This window comes from Acomys russatus, chromosome 5, assembly GCF_903995435.1.
Source record: "Acomys russatus chromosome 5, mAcoRus1.1, whole genome shotgun sequence".
Lineage (NCBI taxonomy): Eukaryota > Metazoa > Chordata > Mammalia > Rodentia > Muridae > Acomys > Acomys russatus.
The window spans coordinates 62,707,411-62,730,359 of record NC_067141.1 but is presented as its reverse complement, the minus strand read 5'-3'; the positions used below and the strand labels follow the sequence as shown (position 1 = coordinate 62,730,359).

Genomic DNA, 22,949 nt, shown 5'->3' with positions numbered 1-22,949 from the left:
ATCCGTATTTGCAGCAATTCATAACTGAAATCTGGCCTTTCCTCCTTCAGGTGTCTTTGTTACTGGGAGAAACCGCCTAGATGTTTTTGTGGCTAGCGTAGGCTCATTGCTACTTTCACACTATGACCCTTATGAGAATAGATATTTACAATAGCCTTACCATTAGATCTTTACATTTAACGAAGTGATTGTAAGATACATGCATTATTATATCAAAAATTTGCTTCTTTACTTGACTTTTCGTATGTATATGTATGCGTATCTATATTCGAGTATGTGCACATGTGTGCAGTGCCTCTATAGGCTGGAGGCATGAGATCCTGCTGGAGCTAGTTACAGGTGGAAAGAGAGCCACTTGATATCAGTGTTGGGAGCTGAATGCAGGTCCTCTGAAAGAACAGCGAGACTCTTAGGTCTTGAGCAATCTCTCCAGTCCCACAAGCTTGCTTTTTACATGTTCTGACTATGTTTATAGACGGTGTCCAATATATGTAAAATGCTTATGGGCCTCACCAGCCGGTCAGAGGGTCCACAAACTACAAAGACCCGAGGTACCTATTCTAGACGCTCTGGTAAGCCAGGCTGCTGTGTTTCCTCTTCCCCCTGAGCCTGTACCACACTGCCTGCCTCCATACTGCCCCTTTCCTGCCGTGCTGTCTCCTTCTGTTTCTCCCATGGAACTGCCGGGCTACCAAAATTGATTTCCTCCCAGTTTCTCCTCCTCACCCTAATCAGTCCAAGGAAGGGGCTAAATTAGACTGACCTAAAGAGATTTTTTTTTAACATTCTCAGACTCTAAAGAGAAGAGAAATGGAGACCACAGGAGGCATTTTTAAAACTGAGCTTTTCTTCACTTTCAGAGAAGTGAGCGAATAAGGATATAGAAAGCCCCTGACCCAGGCACTTCCTACCTGTCATACCAACTAAATGTAATGCTACTCAGAAATGAAGCCGTGGATGATGGATTCTGAAAAATAGAAAACGGCGGAAAGTGAATCAATTGGAAATAAGCACTCTATGGGGCTCTACAGTTAGCAACTGACATTTCTAGGCTTGGCTTTAGAAACTAGCTATCACATGGATGCTGGCTGGTCCCCGCGCTTCTCGGAAGCTCTGGCAACCAGATTTCTCTGGCATAGGTCTGTGAGTTAGCCGCCTGTGAGGAACATTTACAGGTGAACAGGGACATCAGTATTTCCTTAGCATTCTGTTTCTTTATACATAAAATAGTCTATGCTACTGGTTGAGTAATCCCTTATCGGAAATTTGGGACAAAAAGTGTTTCAGGTCTTGAAGTTTTTCCAATTTGTGATACTGTACAGTTTTTGTTGTTGTTGTTGAATGTTTCAGACTTGGGGGTTTTTGGATATTAGAGTTTTTGGTCAGTGATATTCAATCTGTACCTTATTATGGCCTCACGAGACCTCCATGACACCCAGACATCTCCAAGTTACTTATGTTCGGGCACCCTCCCATTAAATAGTATACAAAATTAATGCACTTAGGGTCTCACCTGTGATGAGTCACTCTGTTCTGAAAAGGCCGAAAGAAGGAGCATGACGATCTGGAACCCATATGAGACAAAGTACAGGTAGGAATAGGCCATGTTAGACTTGCTGTCCTGTGGACGGGAGACAAAAAAAACCCGAGTCTCTCATCACAGTCTAAACACGCCCCGCACACCGGTGCTTATGACTAATAGTCATCACTACAGCCTTTGACATCTTACGTCCATCCTGGAACTCAGATTACTTGAGTCCCGTCTGACTCAGAGGGTGTCACCCCACTCCTCTCCTTACCTTCAGGAGTGCTCGGATCAGAGTCTGAAATTGGAAGGTGCCACAGGATACGGAGAGAACCCAGAATACGGACAGGAACCAAGAGTTCTTCTGCACACACCACTGCCTGCTGTGCTGGACCGCCAGAACCAGGAGCTGGAGGAAAAATGTACAGAAAGCCCTGGGGAGCACCGCTATCACCAAGGACAGGGACCGAGGGCTGTCAGGGGACACAGGATGGAGGGGATTGCTGGAGCTAATTTGGCCAGCCAGAGAATGCATGGCTCAAATTTACATTTCTTCCCTCATGCTACTCGCTTCCAGTGTTCCATCTCTACACTTAGGTGGGAGGTTAGCAAGAACGTAGAGCATTGCCGTTGACTTGTAGTGGCATTACTTTAAGGGTTATGAAATGCTTTCATGACGTCATGCAGTGGTTAGGTTGAGGAGGTAGATGCCAATGAGTTGGTACTGGTTGACATATCTCGAGTCTATAATATTGGTCTAAGAAACTCATTAAAAAAAAAAAAAACCAAACCTTGCCTTGTATTATCCACTCAAACATGTTGGTTCTTATACTTAAGTACTTGGTACTTATACTTAGGATTCCAGAGGGAGGAAAACCATGAGTTGTAGGGATTGTTAATCGCCCTGGTGTAGACAGTGCTGCTGTGGTAGATTACAACTTCCAGCATAATGGCACTGCATGAAGAGTCAGGAAAAGATCAACCCAATCAGCTCTGTGTTAGCCAACTCCAGGACACCACTCTCTGAGCAGTGATCACAAACAAAGGTTCCTGGGGAGGACTGCCAGATCATAGGACTGAACAAGCACGGGGCAAGGGGAGTCCAAGGTTGTATTGAACACAGAAAAATCAAAGGTTCACACTTTTGAGAAAGTTTGTAAATCCAAATAGTTCTGTGTCAGCTTCCTCTTTTAATATGATAGCGCTTATTCAACAGTTAAAAAAATACGATATATTCCTCTCCCCAAATAAGGCATGCCTGCAGGAGAGACAACAGCTTCCTTCTTGGTCTTCTCTTGTCCTGCTCTCCCTCTCCCTCCCTCCCTCCCTCCCTCTCTCTCCCTCCCTCCCTCCCTCCCTCCCCCTTCCCTCCCTCCCCCCTCTCTCTTTGTATTTTTGAGACAGGGTCTCTCTGTCGTAGCTTTGGCTGTCCTGGAGTCACTTTACAGACCAGGCTGGCCTCGAATTCACATCGATCCGCTTGCCTCTGCTTCCTGAGTGCTGGGATTAAAGGCATGTGCCACCATGCCCAGCCCCTTCTCTCTCTTTTGAGATAGGCTGGATTAGGATGCTCCTCCACCCCCATGGAGGATTACAGGTGTGCACTGCCTTACCTGGCTTAGCGGTTTCTGATATCAAACTTATATTCAACTGTAGACTCGGTGATCTGATTAGCTGTCCCATCAATAAAAAATAATATTTACAACATTTAAAAATTATTTTACACTAAGAAACTTAGATCTCATCTGTGGTCCTTAGATGGCAAGATAGGAGGGAATAAGATCAGAAATGGTCCTATAGACTGGAACTCAAATCAAGAAGAAATTTGTTTCACTCCTTTGCAGTGACACTGTACTTTTCTGTAAATTCTTAGAAAAGACAGGTGAAACTGGAGTTAAGTAAATACCCAAAGAGCGCCTTTCAGTTGTTTATGGATTAGGAGGAGATAAATAGGGTGGAGGTGGTGTTGGGCCTTACCCATGTGCATATGTAGAGGATCGGATTAGTATATCTAACAGGAGGAGTTGCGGCTTCTCCAGGATCTTCCGTGAGTACAAGCGACAGGTCTATGGCTGCTAATATAAGAAGAGACAGGACGGCCGCCTGAGAAGAGACAAGACCACTGTTAGGGGCGTGTCCCTGTTATAAGGTTCCTGGAGCCTCTCGGAACGGAGTCGGTTCGCAGTGATGGATTTGGACAATGGTATACAGTGACTCAAACGACACACCTAATGAACAGTTCTAGTGTAAATAGATAGCTAAACATGATTCTAAGATAGCTATACATGATTCTAAGTATGCCACGATAACCATAATCTCAGCACATGGGAAGCTGAGGGAGAAAGATCATGAGTTCAAAGCCAGACCGGGCCACATAGTGAGTTCTTGTCTTAAGACAAAGTAAGCCACGATAAGCATTTTTGGTGTGATGATTTTAAGTGTGTCAATGATTTTTCGTTGTAGTTGTTGTTACTCCTTCCTTCACAAAGTTCCCAGCACCAACAACAGGTGGCTCACAGCTATTAAAAAGGCAACACCAGCTCCATTGGATTTGACGCCCTCCTCTGGCTTCCACAGATACCTGCGGCACATGGCGCACACACAGAGACACATAGACCCTAAGAAAAAATAACCTCAAGGCAAGAAAGAAAGTGGTGAAAGTAATAGTGTGTGGTTCCCATGATAAGGTCACCGAGAGCCACACAGCTGCTTATCTCTCAGGACAACCACTCTCATGAAGGCATTCAAAATGCTCTACAGAAAGGTCCACTTGGTTAGGAAATGAGATTTTTTTTTTCAATAGTCAGTGAGAAACTGAGGGCTTCTGCTAACTCTCATGTGGATGAGCATCTTAGGAGCAGATCCTCCAGCTCAGAGGCAAGCAGCTCATAAATTCCTGATTCACAGAAAGTATAAGGTAAAGTTTATTCCTGGAGGAATCTGTTCAATATGCCACAGTTTCTTAATTGAAAAAAATAGAAGAAAAGAATCTGTTACAAGGAGGGATGGAGCCAGGTGTGGTGGCGCACGCCTTTAATCCCAGCACTGGGGAGGCAGAAGAAGTTGGATTTCTGTGAGTTCAGTGCCAGCCTGGTCTACAAAGTGAGTCCAGGACAGCCAGGGCTGTTACACAGAGAAACTCTGTTTTGAAAACAAACAAACAAACAAAAAGATAGTCAGTGAAGTGCTCGCTACCTACTCATGAGAACTTGAGTTTGGTTCTCAGGACTCGTGTAAAGAGGCTAGGCACAGAGCGTGGATTTGTGCCACACAGCTTTAATCCTAGCATTAAAAAGGTAGAGGCAGGAAGATCTCTGTGACTTTGAGGCCAGCCTGGTCTACAGAGTGAGTCCCAGAGGCAGGTAGATCTCTGATTTCGAGGGCAGCCTGGCCTACAGAGTGAGTCTAGGACAGTGAGGGCTACACAGAGAAACCCTGTTTCAAAAACAAAAACAAACCAAAGCATGATGGGAGAGAAAGAGAAGTGGAGTGGTTTGTGCACTATGAAAAGATGTGATGGTGGTAAGGAAAAGGTTGATGTGGGAGGCCTGCACTGCCACCTGACCCCTGGGCCACCGAGAGCCATGTCTGGGGCCATGGCTCTAAGACAGCAGAAATCTGTGTCCATGTTCATGGTTAATGTTGCCACCAAAGGCCATGCGGTCTTCTGTGGTCTGGGCTGCCTGCTGAAGGCATCTTAGGGCCTTGCTGAACTGGCCCTTCACCCTGTCCCTCACCAGTCACCACAAGGTGATGCCCACAGTAGGAAAGCTGGCCCCAAGCCTTGCTGCTCTTGCACTGGCCTTGCCCTTCACCTGGGCAGAACTAGAAAGCTGGTCCCTGTATCTCACCTGGGCAGTGCAGGAGGGCTGGCCCTGGTGCTGTGGGTGTGGGAGAGCTGATGGGCTGACCAACTCAGCTACCACCGAGGCCCTAGATCCAGGCTTTTGAGCTAGCTCACCCCAACATCTAACCCATCTGTGAGCTGCTGGAGCACATGAAGGAGCCAGTCCTGCAGAACCAAAGCTGCAGGATCGCCATGACTCAGGGCAGCAACAGGATAACTGAGAAGAGTCTGGGTAAGGGTCCAGTATTGATGGTGTAACAGAAGCCAGAGGCCTTGAGCTGGACCAACGACTCATTGCAATGAACATTTGCAAGTCAAGCTGTTTGGGCAAGAGGGTGTACTGTGTGACACACCATGACATACTGCAGCTTCCACGGCAAGATTTTTTTAATTTTAATTTTTTATTTTCTTGAGGGGGAAAGCTTACAAGGATGGAGGGCAGATATGAAAGGACTTGAAAATGAGTGATATTGAGGCACATGGTGTGTGTGAAATTCACAAAGAATCAACAACAACAAAAATGTTTTTAAAAAACAAACAAACAAACAAACAAACAGAGGGGGCAGCATTGAGTCTAAGCTAGCCCTCACTGGTGCCATGCTGGTGCTTCTGCCTATCTTACTAGAGACACCTTACCCCTCATTTCTTCAAGCCCACAGTGTGGTCACAGCTTACAGAGGCTAAGCCCCAGGTGCCTCCAGAAATACAGCCTCCTCAAGCGTCCTTGTCTTGCCTCAGCCTTCTATTTCCTAGTGGAACTCTGGTAGCTCCTCCCTCGAACCAGAACCCTTCTCCAGCTTCGTAAGGAAAGTCCAAACAGTCACGGTGGCCCTAGTCTCTTGAGCTTGTGACTGCTTTGCTGTCCTAGTCAAGGATCCTATCGCTGGGATCAAACACCAGGACCAAAAGCAACTTGGGGAGGAAAGCGTTTTATTTGACTTACATTTTCACATTATCGTCCATCACTGAAGGAAGTCAGGACATGAACTCAAGCAGAGCAGGAACCTGGAGGCAGGAGCTGGTGCAGAGACCACAGAGGAGTGCTGCTTACCGGCTTGCTCCCCATAGCTTGCTCAGCCTGCTTTCTTATAGAACCCAGGACCACCAGCCCGGGGATGGCACCACCCACACTGGGCTGGACCCTCCTGCATCAACCACTATTTAAGAAAATTCCCTACAGGCTTGCCTCACAGCTGAACCTTATGGAAGGTCTCTTTAAATTGAGGCTCCTTTCTCTCTAATGACTCCAGCTTTGTCAGCTTGGCGTAAAACTAGCCAGCATGGGTAGTTGGTTGGGTGATTCCAAGAAAGGTTTTCCTCACTGATCAAAGTGCTGTCTATGCTCGTAGCACAAAGAAGTCTTACAACAAAAGACACAACCTAGGTTTTTAAAGGTTTGGACAGGTGTAAAAGGAATTTTTATTCACCTGTTTCAATTGTCGTCTGAGAGGCTCACTGCCTCTGTCTGTTAATCTAGGCCTAGTCCTGGAAGCTTCTGGCTCTGTACAATCTAACCTAGGCCTAGAATGTTTTCAGCCTCTGAGACTTACTGCTTTATAAGCTCACCCTTACTTGTTCTTTCTGAGCTCTGGGCTGGCTGGTTCAACTCAGCTGTTCCAGCTCAAACTCCTCTCCCAGCTGACTTATTCAATCTGGCTTTTCTCTCAGCCTCTGAATTGCTCTGCTTGGCCTCAAACTAACTCCAGCAGTGTTTTCTAACCTCCTGGCTCCTCACTCCCTGGCTCATTCAGTCTTCACCTGAGTCTAGCCTCACCTCTCTCTGCAACCTGTCTCTATTACTGTCCAGGTAAAACTGCCTCCTCTCCCTCTCTCTGCTTTGCCCCTTAACTAGCTTCCCTTTCCTCTCTCTTCTCATGAGAGTTGGGTGTATCCTATTGTGTCAAATCTTTCTCTGATTTGTCACTTTCTTTTTTCTGCCATTCAATTAGACATCACTTTCAAACATGGGTGCTTCCTTCTACAAACTAACTTGACCTTTGCTTGGAATTAAAGGCGCGTACCACCATGCCTGGACCCAAGCTTTTCTTTACTTTATACTTGCTCTATACCATATCTGCTTGCCTCTGTCTCCTGGATTAAAGACGTGTTTGTATTCCAGCAAGAGCACGCAGACCTAGAAGGTCTTTGGATGTGATCTCTTGCCAGAGCAGTCATGTTCTGAATTAAAATTCCTCTACATACAGGCATTTCTCCAAAGAAATTATGCAAGTAGAAGCGAGTATATGAAAAGACGTGCAACATCATTCAACAAATTCAAATTAAAACTGCAACAAGGAGGCTGATTCAGCAGGAAAGAGCATTTGTTGTGCACGCATGAGGACTTGAGTTCAAATCTGAACACACACCGCTGCAGTGTGGGCCTGGAACCCCATTGCTGATGGTGGAGATGGGAGGGGGGAGAAACGCGAGGATTTCTGGGGTATCCTGGCTGCTAGTCCAGCTACGGCTACAGTGAGAGACCCTGCCTCAAGGGAACGAGGTAGTCACAAGGGACCCAGCAATTCCGTTTCTAAGTAGGTACCTTAAAATTAGAAACCTGGCCAGGCATAGTGGCTTATGCCTTTAATGCCAGCACTCAGGAGGCAGAGGCAGGTGGATCTCTGTGAGTTCAAGGCCAGCCTGGTCTACAAATTGAGTTCAGGCAAGACAAGGCTACACAGAGAAACCCTGTCTTGAAAAAAAATTGGAAACCTATGTCCACTAAAAATCTAATACATAAATGTTCCCAACAGCATCATTTAATATAGACAAAAGTAAAAACAACCCAAATATCTATCAACTGATGGATGGATAAAAAAATGTGGTCTAGCCATATAATTTTTTTCTGTCAAGAATGAATGAAATGTTGATATATACTATAATGTGGATACGTCTTTAAAGTATTATGCTATGTGAAATAGCATATGAAAATATGAAATAGCCACATCAAGTACATTTAGAGACTGGAAGTAAATGTGTTGTTACTAGGGGCTATGACAGGAGATAGCAAGAAACAACTGACTGAGTTTCTATTTGAGGTGGTGAAAAAGTTCTAGAATAGTTAATGAATAATAGTAACCTTTATTTGCTATAATAAAAGTAAACCAAGAAAGAAGAAAATACTAATTCATGCTGCAACATAGGTAAACATAAAATTCTTTGCTAAGTAAACTAGTAGACACTAAAGGCTATATATTACGTAATTTTTCAGGTTTGAAATGTCCTGAGTAGGGAAATTCTGTAGACAGAAAACAAGTTAGCAGTTGCCAGGGACTGCGAGAGAGAAGGGAATGGAGAAGAGATGGGAGTTACTGCATGGGCTCAGGATGGTTTAGAGTGATGATTTATCCTGGAATTAGACAATACTAGTGGCCGCATTAGACTTTCCCACCTTAACTATAGCTTTATAGCACACAAATTATAATCTTAGTAATGTTTTTAAAATGATGCATGAGAGCGCCGACACGCTTATTTGCTTGACTGGATGGTTGTCTGGAGCTATTGCAGCCATCTTACGATCATACACTAGCTTAAAAGGCTTGATGTGCTGAGAGTAAAAGAAAAAAGGTAAAGCCAATCAGCCACCTGCTGTTGATGTTTCTGGATCTCTTGTTTCTTTTTCTTTTAAAAATTTATTTATTATGTACAGTGTTCTAGGGCATGTACACCTGCACACCAGAAGAGGGCATTAGATTGCATTACAGATGGTTGTGAGCCACCATGTGGTTGCTGGAAATTGAATTCAGGACCTGGAAGAGCAGTCAGTGCTTGTTTGTTTGTTTGTTTGTTTGCTTGTTTGCTTGTTTGTTTGTTTGTTTTCAGACAGGGTTTCTCTGTGTGGCCTTGGCTGTCCTGGACTCACTTTGTAGACCAGGCTGGCCTCGAACTCACAGCGACCTGCCTGCCTCTGCCTCCCGAGTGCTGGGATTAAAGGCGTGCACCACACCTGGCAAAGTCAGTGCTCTTAACCTCTGAGCTATCTCTCCAGCCCGACCTCTTGTTTCTTATAACAATACACTGCTTAATGACAAGTTCAATAGAAATACTGCAGTGAAAGCCTTAACTGAAGTACATACATTCTTTACAGTCAGCTGTCTTAGTACATTAGTCAGCTTTTCATCACCATGATAAAGTAAAGATGGAAGGGTTGTTGTGACTCGTGGTTTCAGATCATTGTCATTTGGGCAGGTAACATCAGAAAGAATGCAGTAGAAAAACCTGGTAGGACAGGTCTGTTTACATCATGTCAGCTAAGAAGCAAAGAGGAAAGATAGAGGAAGGGCCAACATGCCTGTATCTCCCTCAAGAGCAAGGCTTTGATGATCAAGTCTCTCGGTACCTCCTAACGTTCTACCAGCTCCCAACCATACCACAGTCTATGACTAAGCCTTTAAAACACGAGTCTTTGGGAGACACTGAAGATCCAAGCTAGCACAGAAAGGACAGGTTAACAGGACGCAAAGCTGCTTAACTGACAGCCCATGTTCATAAGTGGTTCAGTTATGTAAACTGCGTTCTTCATTCTATTGTAACCTGCTTAAACTCTATAGCCTCTCTGTTAAGACCTTATTTAGTACCTAGAGTAACCGTGGCTCCTCTGCTGTAGCAGCTTTCACTCTTAGCATATCAGAAGCCATTTTACTCCCATCTCCATTCTGATTATAAGGTGAAATCAAGTTCAAGTTCTCAGGCCCTATGTGCCTGAAACCAGGAAGGTTCGATGCCTGCTGCTTAGAATAAGACGATAGAGGATAAATGCGTGTTCTGCTGCGTTAAATATAAATGGTGTTCTATTAGAGTCAAGAGCACAATGTCCTGCTGTGTTCCTTACTCCCAGAGAGTTAGAAAGCCCCCAAGAGCTCCCACCCTAAATCCCAGCCAATCAGCTTAAAATGCCTTGTCTAGCCACCTGGGTACATTATGCTCAGAACAATATCAATTCTTCTTATGTTTAGCTAATCAAAATGAAGTAATGATGCCCTCCCCAGTGATTCCCACCTAGTTACCTGGTTATGGCTTTTCTCATAAAAAGCCTCAGAAACAGGCCAACATCACAGCCTGATTCCCGAATTCAGACTGTGGCCCTGACCAGTCGGTTCTTGTTCAGGGTTCAAATAAACTTCCATCAATCTGAGTCCAGTGTTCAAGTGGTCAGTTTGTAGCTATTCCTGAACCCTCACACTTTCAAGATGCCCACTGATGATTGTAGACTCCATATCATGCACGGGAGTAAGTGGAAGTGCTCTCTAAAGCCTGTGAAAGCTGCCCTGCAGAAGCTAGATGGTAGTGTCGCTACTGGTACCCAGAGTGACCCCATCTTCATTTCCTATGCGTGAGGTAAAGAAGTACAGTCTAGGCTGTCTCTCCTCCTTGAAACTCAGGGGAACTGGTGAGGGTACCCAGTTGTCAGGGACTCAGGGCTCAATGTCAGGGAAAGGTTAGCTGTGGAAGGCAACACAAAAACAGAAGAGGTCTATCCTGGCTATCTATGTTAATTAAGACTTATTTATAAATGCAAGTGAAACTAGGAGTTGCTAAGAAATTGGAAAAAAAAACCAATCTGAACAAAAAAGATGGACAAGAAAATTAAATAGAACAATTGATTCTGGGATCAAACAAATAAAAAAAGAGTAAGTGAAGAGAAAGTTAAAATTAATATTCCAAGACGGACTGGAGGAGACGTTGTATATTTTAAACAGGTGGCTTTTTAAGAAAAAGGTATATTCAGAAATTAAGAAAAATTCTTAATAATTGCTGAATATCAAAATAAAGATTTTTGGGATAACTGGAAGAAATCATTGAGAAAATCTTCTAGCATACAGAGGAGATTTAAAAGGAGAGGGGGAATGAAAGAGGGAGAGAGAGGGAAAGTGGAGAGGAGAACCCATCAGAGAAGTCAATATCTATCCAAAAGAAATTCTGAAGACACAATTTCTAAGTTAGAAGAAAGGAAATAAAAGAGTGACAAAACAATTTCCCTGCGATGAGAAGGCTAGGAGTCTAGGTTGAATGACACACTGAACAGTAAAGCTCTATGAAGCCAGACTCTTGTGAGATTTCAGTATCGAAAGAATAAAGGGTACATGATGAGGATCACAGGACTAAGAATTCTTAGTTAAAAAAAAAAAATTGGCTAGAGAGATGGCTCAGGGGTTAAGAGCACTAAGTGCTCTTCCAAAGGTTCTGAATTCAATTACCAGTAACCACGTGGCGGCTCACAACCATCTATAATGTGATCTAATGCTCTCTTCTGTCTTGCAGGTGTACATGCAGACAGAGCACTGTATACATAATAAAGAAATAAATTATATTTTAAAAAGATAGAGAAAAAGAAAGAATTCTTAGTAGCATGAAATTCTAAGGGAAAATATTTTTTTAAAAAATCTTCAGAGCTTAAAAAAAAATTGTGGAGCTAGAATTCCATCAACACATGAGCACCTTTAAGATGAAAAGACTGAGAGATTTTACGGTTACCCTTTCTAAAAGCTTCATTGGCTGATATGCCAATAAAGCAGCTTACAGCCAATCACTGAGCAGGGGAGAGAATAGGGCTGGACTTCCTTCCAGCCAGCGGAGGAGGAGTCAGGAAAGGAAGCCGGGATTCAGTCACCAGTAAGAGGTCCAAGGAAGACCCAGGAGGAAGGAGCTGGAGCTGAGGAAAGCGACAGAGCACAAGTATTGGTGGAATGCTTGCTAGGAGTAAGACAGGATAACATAAAGAATTAAGAACAGACTTAAACTGCTCAAGAGTGTGTTGTGAAGCTTATTTTTAAACAAATAGAAAGGAGTCTCAATTATTTATGTGATAGCCAGGTTAAGAAATAAGCTAAGAGAAACAAACACAGTCTTATAAAAATAACTTCAACGAGGACCTAAGAAATTTGAGAGCTCTAGCCCTCCAATATCAAGTATGAAAATAGAAAGTAGAAGAAATGTTTTGGGGGGAAAAATCCAAAATAAAAAAACTGAAAACACAAGAACAGGACAGAGCAGAGCTTGAAAGCTTGCCTGGATCTCTGTGTTCGACTCCGGGGCAGCTCTGCAAGTCTTTTCCTTCTCCCTGGCCCCTGGCACAGCACCACATCAATATTCTTGACAGAAATACACCTCTTACAACTTGACAAATGAAAAATATCTGTGTAAGTACATCACTGGTAGAAACAGATGTAACCATCAAAATATTTATAGCTATAGAACAGGACTTGAAAGTAGAAGGATGAAGAAGTAATTTTTGATTTTTACTTTTGCTTTTACTTTGTACTTTTTTTGTATAAAAAAAAAAAAATGCCGTGGTGATGCCCACATGTAATCCCTGCATTTGGGGAGGCAGAGGCAGGTGGATCTCTGTGAGTTCCGGGCCAGCTTAGTCTACAGAGCAAGTCAGGACAGCCAAGGCTACACAGAGAAACGCTGTCTCAGAAAAAATAATAACAACAACTAGATAGTAATATATGACAGTGTTAATCTGGGATGTATCAGAGTTATATAGTTATGAATAAATTTAATTTTCTTGCTATTCTTCTGGATCTTCCATACTTCCTACAGTAACCACAAACTAACTGCCTTTTATCATTAGAAACATGCACACACTTAAGTTTGCAACAGGATACACAGTTGTTTAATGATTCACTAAGTACCTAATATTCTCTGATTCTGACCTCTGATTTTTGAGAATTCAAAGACTTTCTAAAACAACTTTCTTTTGTTGTTGTTGTTGTTGTTTGAGATTACAATTTAACTACAATATTTCTCCCTTCCCTTTTCTCACTCTAAGCCCTCCCACATAGCCTTCCCCACGCTCCCACATAGCCTTCCCCACGCTCCCACATAGCCCTCCCCATGCTCCCACATAGCCCTCCCCACGCTCCCTCAAACTCACTGCCTCTTTTTCACTGATTGCTGTTCATACATATACGTATTTGTATATGCACCTGTATTTCTAATCCGCTGAGTCCATTTAATGTTACTCGTATGTGTGTAAAATGCAACTTTCTATAAAGCAATTCATCTCTTTGGTATTAAAGGAGAGGAGACTATTATTTACTCACATTTAATACTTTGTAGTGCTTTAGCATGCACTCCATCTAAATCTGCCTACTTTGGGGAGTTCTACATCTACCACCTAACACACAGGACACCTAGTTCAGGTCTAATATTTTCAGGGGTTATACCCCCAGAAGCCCTGTCTACTTTGAGACAGCCGTTGTTACTGGACTGTTTTCTGTTTACGTAGCTAAACCCTTCCACCCTGGACTAAACTCCATTCTCTTATCTCGGTCTTGCTCTCTAGAACGGAGTTGGGCAATGCTTTATCTTACACTTCTGTAATTGTGCCCTTACTGCACTGGTTTAACCTCAGGCTTGTTTTTGCTGTACCTCTGATCTCAGCATTTCCACAGCTACCAATATTTGTTTTTTAATTCAGTTTGTTCAATTATCTGCTGTTTTCTTGTCCTTTGCTGAAGATGAATCTTTAAACCAACTAATCTGGGGAGTCAGTTACATGTTGCTCAAGCACACAGACTTAAATCCAAATGAGCTAGCACCATACCAAGGGCAAACTACAACCACATCAGCCCAGGCATCAGAGAAAACACAACACAAAGGCAGGGAGAAGAAAAGCAACTGAATGGGGATTTTTCACGGAAAAAAAAATGAATTTTTACTTGAGGATGAATTGTGCTTCTGCTATTTGAGAGGAGGAGTCAATTGTTCTGAATTTACTACTACTACTACTATTACTCTTATTAATTATTATTCTTTTTTTTTTTTTTTTTTTGGTTTTTCGAGACAGGGTTTCTCTGTGTAGCCTTGGCTGTCCTGGACTCACTTTGTAGACCAGGCTGGCCTTGAACTCACAGCGGCCTGCCTGCCTCTGCCTCCTGAGTGCTAGGATTACATGTGTACTCCACCTGTAATTTTTAAGAAGTTAGATCTGTGCCTGTCACCCTCAGAACAGGGCCAAAAAAAAAACTTAATATAAATTTTATTTATTTATTTTTAATATTTAAAATTTATTTTATTTTATTTTATTTTATTTATTTTTGTTTTTGTTTTTGTTTTTGTTTTTTGAGGCAGAGTTTCTCTGTGTAGCCTTGGCTGCCCCAGACTCGCTTTGTAGACCAGCCTGGTCTCAAACTCACAGCAATCTGCCTGCCTCTGCCTCCCGAGTGCTGAGATTAAAGGTGTGCGCCACCACGCCCGGCTTAATATAAATTTTAAATGGGTCTCAGAGACTGGATGAACATGGGTAGATTAGGGTGGAGTGGAGTGGAGTAACACATTGCTTTTTCTTCTTTATAGAGATTCAAGTTACATATAATGTTTAAACAGAATGTTAACTCTATACTCATGCAATGAACTAATATCTAGCCATAAAAAGGAGATTAAGCACTAAATACACTACCAAGCTGAAACCTTGAAACAATATGCTAAGAGAAGCCGGTCGTGAAAGGCCATATATTGTATGGTTATCTTCATACGTCAGAGACAGCAAGTAACCTGGCTTCGCAGAGGTAAGAGAGACAGAGGATTTCTTTTCAAGTGACTGGAAGTGTTCTAAAGTGGCCTCTGATGATGATTGTACAAATCTGTGACATAAAAAAAAAACCCCAAAACCAAAAACCAAACCAAACCAAAACAAAAACACCCAAACTGTATTTAAATGGGAAAATTATATGGCATATGAATGATTTCTGAGAAAGTGCATTTTTAAAACTGGAAACTCTTGTCTCTCCTTGGAAACTCAAGAAAAATGAAAGAAACCTCCTTAATTAACTGACAGTAACTACAAGCTCTGACGTATCTGCAAAGATGCTGGGGCAGGAGGCCAGATGTCTAACACACGCTTGACTCAGACCCCATAACTAGGGTGAGTACATTTGATACCAACATTAAGCACATGTGGAGATCAGCAGTGACAGAAGCAGATGGTAGATTCCATAAGGTAGCTTCACCGTGTCGCCAGACTGCTCACCCCGTTGGTCACTAGACTGGATGAGTGAGACCTTTTCGTTCCTGGGGATCTCTGCTAGAAGCTGGGTTCTTCCCATGACTTCCCTGATCTGCCTTGACACTATGCAGACTAACCCTTCTTCTTCTTCTTTCAAACATGAGTGATCATCCTGACTGGTGAAATATGTTAGAAAAATGTAAAAACTTATTTCAGATCCAAGTTTTGGGCAATATAAGTGATTGTTGGATCGGTGCAAAAGATACGTGATACAGTTCTTTGCATCTCAGAGTGGGCGCCAAATGAATTACACCCTCCTGATCTATTAGAGCACCTTCGAGATAGGGGACCAATTGTTCATGTCTCAAGCTCCTAATAATGCTAATTAGACCCCTCATTTGTGCTTAAGGAACTTAATAGCCACAAGGATTCAGATTCACTCTTCTAATACCAAAGCTATTTTGACTAAGAAATACAGCCGGTAGGACACAGGCAGGACCATAGGTAGCACGGCTCTACTTGAAACAGTATTACTCAGCAAACTCGATAGAGACTGGGTCAAGGACACTAACCCTGCCCCCCCCCCAAATGCCACATCTCTACACCAAGGAAATTAGAGTTTGAAAACAGTGGAGTTACTGTACCTGCTTAGCAAGGTAGAATTTAGTTGTAGGAGATCTCTTGATCCTGGATCTGTACACACTGAAAAGCTGCCAAGGGGCCAAGAGCCAAAGAAAGCCCAAGGGAATCCACACCAAAACAGTTTGTTCAAAGCAAAGAGGCAGGTCGGCATCTTGTCTTTCCAGATATGAGATATTCTGGGAGGACCAAAAGGGAAAGATTGTTGGATATATACTTTAAAAAGACAGCCCATCCTCCCAACACTCTCTGCGCATTTCCAAACACCTTGAGTCCGTCTCCATGTTTATAGCAAGCTTTACCCTTTAACTCTCTGTATGTTCGTGCTCATCATTAATTCAGTATGTTACACTAAAGCAAACTCAACACTTCATGACATTTAGTGGCTTTTCTGGCAGTCCCGCCTCCAAAAACTTACCTTCATGTGACTTTAGGTGAATTTCTACATAGGCTAGTGGGTATCAAGCTCATAAAGTATTTACCAAATTATAGGAAGGAGAAAGACTCCTCTATCTAAAGAGGAAAATAATTTCCCAGGTGTAAGGACATGTTACCTGGTTTCTAGCTCCATTTGAACACACTGGCAGGGGCTCTAAGGTGCAGGCACCAGCCAGGCAGAACGTATAGGCACACTGTGACATTCACCCTATTATGGCTGAGAAGTTTGTATCAAAACCGAGGGCACCTGGTACATTTCAGTGCAGGAATGACAGTGCACTGTTGGACAGGAGCCATGTTGTAATAAATGCACTAAGGACTGTTTCTAATGGCATTCCTGCTCCTCTTATCACTAAGGAAGACCACTAAACTTTAGAGTTCAGGAAACTCACCGACCACTTTTGACCATGAAGCTAAGAGTTCGTTCATGGATGACACTCAAGACCTCACTCTCCATCTACTAAAGCTCCATCTTGGCAATGTGCTCCATCGTGAAAGTCTCTGCTCTCCATGGCTCTAGCCGGCACTGCTCTTGTTCACCCCCAAATGCCTGGCCCTTCCTCCATTGCTTCTTCTTTCTCTAAAGACAGTGTTACCCTATTGTAACTGTTAGAACACTATCTTAGGCCGGGTGTGGTAGCATACACCCTGAAGCCTAGCACCAAGCTACCCCTAACCCAGAGGCAGAGGCAGGTGGGTCTCTGTGAGTCAAGGCCAACCTAGTTTAGAGAGCTCCAGGCCAGCCAGGGCTATACAGAGAGAGAGACCTTGTCTCAAAAACAAAACGGAACAAACAAACAAACAAACAAAAAAACCCAAAGTTATTTCAGTGCTCATAGTGCACAAATTTATAATCCTGGTCTCAATTCCATCCATATGCTCAGCCGACAGCATCTCGAGAGCAGACTACTGTCGTTTCAACATCAGTACATCCCCAAAAGGTTCAGACACACCTCCTCCTCCTCCTCCTCCTCCTCCTCCTCCTCCTCCTCCTCCTCCTCTTCCTCCTCCTCCTCCTCCTCCCCTACAAAGTGTGATTTAGCAACGTCCATTCCTAGGACTGAAGAAACTGCACTTGTCTCCATTACTCTGATAAAAGGCACTTCTGCAGCTAGCTAGTCCAAGAAAATCTTCTGCAGCACAACAAACATGCTAAAAAATAATCGATAATATCTTTCCTAGATAGTATATTGTATGGAGAAGCTAAGAATTTTTTTTTCTCTTAAAAAACTGAACTTAGGCCAAATACACTTCTATATTTACTGGTTCATACTGGTGGCCATGTGTGCCTGCATTTGAGAAGAAGAAACATGGAGAAGAAATGTAATTTCTCACCCAAAAGGTAGAGTTGCAGTATTCTTCCATGTTGGCTGGTCTCCAGAGTGCTTTGGTAATGAAGACTTTTCTAGCTTCGGTAATGAAGACGCCTCTATGATTGTCTTGTTTCTTCTTTATCCTCTTCCTCAAAGGAAGCAGATGTCAAGGGGCACTGTGCTTTTCCCATTCTCACATCTCAATTAAAGGCATGCCTCCTGACCTTTCATCCTGACAACTTAATAGTTAACTTTGCTGATTGTGTGTTTATGTCATCCCAGTGGACAAACATGTGACTGGGGAATCGCCAGGACAGGGAGGCTTACCACTGACTGCCCTGAAGCCCTGCCTCTATAATGTAGCCTGTATAGAGGGAACCAATCAAAGACGTTAATGCAGCTGGCAAGTCAGGAGCCCAGTTCCCTTTCTTCTCCTGCGGTTAGTTACCTACCGAACATCAACAGAGGGACATAGGTCCCTACATTCGGGAGCGTTACTTCTTTGAACTCCATTAAGAGTTTTCAGAAAAGTGCTGGGATTAAAGGCGTGTGCCACCACACCCGGCTGTTCCTCTGAATTTTTAATTAAGAACATATAATGAACATATAATTTGGTTTAAGGTAATAGAAACCTAACTGGGCGTGGTGGCACATGCCTTTAATCCCAGTATTTGGGAGGCAGAGGCAGGCGGATCACTGTGAGTTTGAGGCCAGCCTGGTCTACAACGGGAGCCTAGGACTGCCAAGATAACACAGAGAAACCTTGTCTTGAAAAACTTAAAAAAAAAAAAAAAAAGTAAAAGGTCAAGTTATATAAGCATGCAAAAGCACTGTGAACCAATGGGCATAATTTAGGCAATAAAATGGCAATCTTGCTGGTAGGATTAGGTAGTTTTTATTTTGTTTTTTGTATTTTTTTGTATTTTAAATTTTTTCCATAATTATGAAGTATTATTTATATAATAAATTTGAAAGTACATAACAAAATTTATCATCTCGAGCAGTTCTACATATGTAACTTAGGAATGCTAAGTGGGCTTGCATTGTTAACTAATTTCTAGAACATTTTACCTTGCAAAGCTGAAATTCTCTGCCAATTGTGGACTGCCCCTTCTCTCCAGTCAAGACTGTTCTGCTGTTCTGATGATAACATAAACAAGTAAACACAGTCTTAATATACTTGTGCTTTGTTTTGTTTTGGGGACAGGGTCTCTCTGTGTGGCCCCACTGGCCTGGAATTCACTCTGTAGACGAGGCTGGGCTGGAACTCACAGAGATCCACCTGCTAAGCACCACCACACCAGGCTTGTATCCTTGATCGTTGAAATAAGACATTGTAAATGGGCTCTGTTGTTCAACTTCAGAACTAAGTTTGCATTTGTGTTGATTATAAAAAATAGTTTTACAAAATCCTCCAAACTATGTGTTTATCATGTCAGTAGACACATCTCGGTGTTCTTGATTTAGGATGTTCTGTATTAAAATTGACATCTTTGTATATAGTAAATATTTCCAAAGCAAAATGTCTAAAATTTTAGATAGTCAGCATTTTCATTTGTCTAGTAAAAAACAACAAAAAGATGGACATTAAAAACCAACAACAACAACAAAACCACTAGCCATGTGGTGGAGGTGGCTCATGCCCTTAATCCCAGCACTTGGGAGGCAGAGGCAGGCGGATCGCTGTGAGTTCGAGGCCAGCCTGGTCTACAAAGTGAGTCCAGGACAGCCAGGGCTACACAGAGAAACTCTGTCTCGAAAAACAAAACAAACAAAACAAAACAACAACAACAACAACAACAAAAACCGGAGGGTTTTGCTTTATTTATCACAGTCCTGAGCCAGAAACTACAGTGGTACTCAGCAGAGGCATCTAAACTCACATGGACCAGTGACTGGGGCTCTCTATCCCAAAAACTGTGATAACTGACAAGAACCCAAGTGCATATCCAGAGCCAGCTCCATCGCGGCGAGAACAGTAGCTCACTGGATTTTACAAGGATGCTGATTTCTGATGGAACGGATGGCATTTGGCTTAAAATGCCAAGCATGTCAAGGAATGCCTGAAGTGGTGATACATCCTGGCCATGACATTTTCACCACTCTTCCTAGAAAGAAGTATTTGTGTTCCCGCCTTTTGAGTGACTGGGTTTACTTTGACGAGGAGAACGTGGTGGAAACGATGCCACCTAAGTTATAAAGCCCCAACCCAAGGGCTCATGTGTCACCTTTTTCACTTTCACTTCATTCCTTAAACCACTGTACTATGACAAGGACCTAACTCTTGAGCGACTACCCCCCGACGTGGGAAACAGATCAAATAGAGAGAGATGAGGTAATTCATCTCAACTCCTCTGGCTGTGGTCCAAGATTGTGACTAACACGTTCCAAGATCATCCACCCAACTAGTTGACTATCCGGATGGATGCTGACCCATCCCAGGCAAACCAGAACCAACCACCCGGTTGGCACACAGAATTATAGGAATATTAAATCATTGTTTGAAGCCACTAAGGGGTTCAGCTGCTTTTCTGCAATGAGATTTTTAATATCTTGGTACAGTTTTTTTTTAAAATGCTGGTCATCGATCCTCTAAATCATTTAAATGACCCATAGCTAGCCTGAAAATTCCTGCCATTCCAGAGGTTACTTATTTTATTTTTAGGACTTGTGAGATTGTTTAAGGGTACTTGCTACCAAGCACACCAACCTAAATTCAATTCCTGGAACCTGTATGGCGAAGGGACAAAATCAGCTCCAACAAGCTCTCCTCAGCTCTCCACACATGCCACATAAATACATGTGTTTTTATTGTTATCACATATCATTTGTACAATGCAAAAAGTTTCATCACGAGATTTTTGCAAGTGTGCACAATATACGTTGATCAGGTTCACACATCCTTCAGTTGTTTGCATGTTCCTGACATCTCTGATAGTTCCCTTATTTCCTCAAATAGAACCCTTTCTACTTTGATGCTTTAAAAATTTTTAAATCTAGATTCCATGTCTGAGAGAAAACATGCAGTACTGTCTTAATTTTTTTTCCTTAACATTTCCTTATGTTTTTTCCTAGCAGTTTCAAATTTTTCTATCTCCCATTAAAGTCCTTGATCCATTTCGAATGAATGTTTTATGTGGGGTGGGACATAATGATCTAGTTTCTTTCTTTTACATAAGGACATCAAATTTTCCCAGAGGCATTGTTTACGAAGCTGTCCTTCCCATCCTATTGGGACTCTAGGTGAGAGAAGCAGGGGAGAATGGGGAAATAGAAGGATCCAGAGGGTCCTAGAAACCTACAAGAAGAACATTATGATGGGCAGATCTGGGCCCAGGGGTCCTGCTCAAACTATGGCACCAGCCAAGGACAGTATGGGCAGTAAACTTCGAACCCCTACCCAGATCTAGCCAATGGACAGGACATTCTCCACAGTTGAGTGGAGAGTGGGGACTGACTTTCACATGACCTCTGGTGCCCCATATTTGACCATGTCCCCTGAATGGAGAGATTTGGTGGCACTCAGAGGAAGGATAGCAGCTACCAAGAAAAGACTTGATACCCTATGAGCATATAAAGGGGGAGGAAGTCCCCCTCAGTCACAGTCATAGGGGAGGGGAGTAGGGGGAAAGCAGGAGGGAGGGAGGAATGGGAGGATAGAAGGGATGGGATAACAATTGAGATGTAATATGAATAAGTTAATAATAATATATATACACATAAATTTTAAAAAGAGGTTGTGCTTCCTTTCAATGTCTGTTTTTGTCACCTTTGTCACCTTATGGCTCTGTTTACATTCTGTCATTGATCTAGGGATCCGTTTCTCTGTTTCTATACCATTACCACACTGGTTTTGTTACTATAGCACTGTGCTAAAATTTCATCAGATATTGTGCTATTTCCAGCACTGCTCTTTTTGCTCAGTATTGCTTTAGCTAATTGACTCAGTGTGTGTGTGTGTGTGTGTGTGTGTGTGTGTGTGTGTGTGTGTGTGTGTGCTTTCTTGTTATTTTTTCCACTTCTATTGAAGATTTTCATTGGAATTTTGATGGGTTGTGCATTGCAACTGTAGATAATCTTTGGTGATATTACCATTTCAGAATATTAATTATACCAACTTATTTTTTTCTGTTATAAGTTTTTATTATTGAGGGTTTTTCTTTTTAACCTCCTTGTTAGATTCTTATGTTTGGGGGTTCTTTTAAGGCTTTTAAGTTTCCCCCATTTTGTGTAATGTTGGCTGTGAGGCTGTTGTAAACAGCCTTCACTATGTTGTGAAACTATCTTTTTATTCCTAAATTTCTTCCCAACTTTTATCATGAAGGGATATTGAATTTTGTCAGGGTCTTTTTTTTTTCTAACATCTATTAAGATGATCAAGTGATTTCTGTCCCGAGTCTGTTTATACCCTGAATTACATTTATTGGTTTGTGTATGCTGAAACATCTTTGGAATAAAGCCAGCTTGATTATGTCATGTGATATGTCACATGATAGTTTAGTTAAAGTGTTTTATTGAGGATTTTTGTGTCTACATCATGGAAATTGGTCTATAGTTTTGTGTTACATCCTTATCTGCTTTTGACATGAAGCAATACTGGCTTTTTACAGTAAATTTTGTTGAGATTTCCCTCCCCGCCTTGCAGTTACAAGGACTCAACCCGGGTCTTGCTCCTGCTAAGCTAGTGCTGTGCCAGGGTGCCACATCCCATTAAACTGCTTTCTAATACAGGATCAGATACCTGGATAGAATAAGAAAGGCGCTTCTGCCGGGCATGGTGGCCCATGCCTTTAATCCCAGCACTCGGGAGGCAGAGGCAGGTGGATCCCTGTGAGTTTGAGGCCAGCCTGGTCTACAAAGCGAGTCCAGGACAGTCAGGGCTACACACAGAGAAACCCTGTCTCAAAAAACAAAACAAAACACAAAAACAACAACAACAAAAAAAAAGAAAGGCGCTTCTATTCTCAACCTCCTTAGTCATCAGGGAAATGCAAATCAAAACAACTCTGAGATTCCATCTTACACCCATCAGAATGGCTAAGATCAAAAATTCAAGTGACACCACATGCTAGTGAGGATGTGGGGAGAGAGGAACACTCCTTCATTACTGGTGGGAATGCAAACTAGTACAGCCACTTTGGAAATCTATCGGTGCTATCTCAGAAAACTGGGAATAGGGCTTCCTCAAGAACCAGCTATTCCACTCCTTGGAATATACCCAGAAGATGCTCCAGC

At 42.6% G+C, this 22,949-nt stretch overlaps 1 protein-coding gene across 1 annotated transcript in view; it reads right to left on the bottom strand.

Moving 5' to 3' along the window:
• Window positions 1–18,008, bottom strand: part of Abcc2 (ATP binding cassette subfamily C member 2) — a 69,134-nt gene extending 51,126 nt beyond the window's left edge. Inside the window, exons 1-6 of the mRNA XM_051146612.1 lie at window positions 17,737–18,008; window positions 15,969–16,142; window positions 3,503–3,628; window positions 1,800–1,934; window positions 1,514–1,621; window positions 912–967 (exon numbers count right to left, since the gene is read on the bottom strand). Of these exons, the coding sequence (XP_051002569.1) occupies window positions 912–967; window positions 1,514–1,621; window positions 1,800–1,934; window positions 3,503–3,628; window positions 15,969–16,142; window positions 17,737–17,766 (629 nt within the window). The 5' untranslated portion in view covers window positions 17,767–18,008. The remainder of the gene's footprint in view (window positions 1–911; window positions 968–1,513; window positions 1,622–1,799; window positions 1,935–3,502; window positions 3,629–15,968; window positions 16,143–17,736) is intronic.
• Window positions 18,009–22,949: the final 4,941 nt, after the last annotated feature.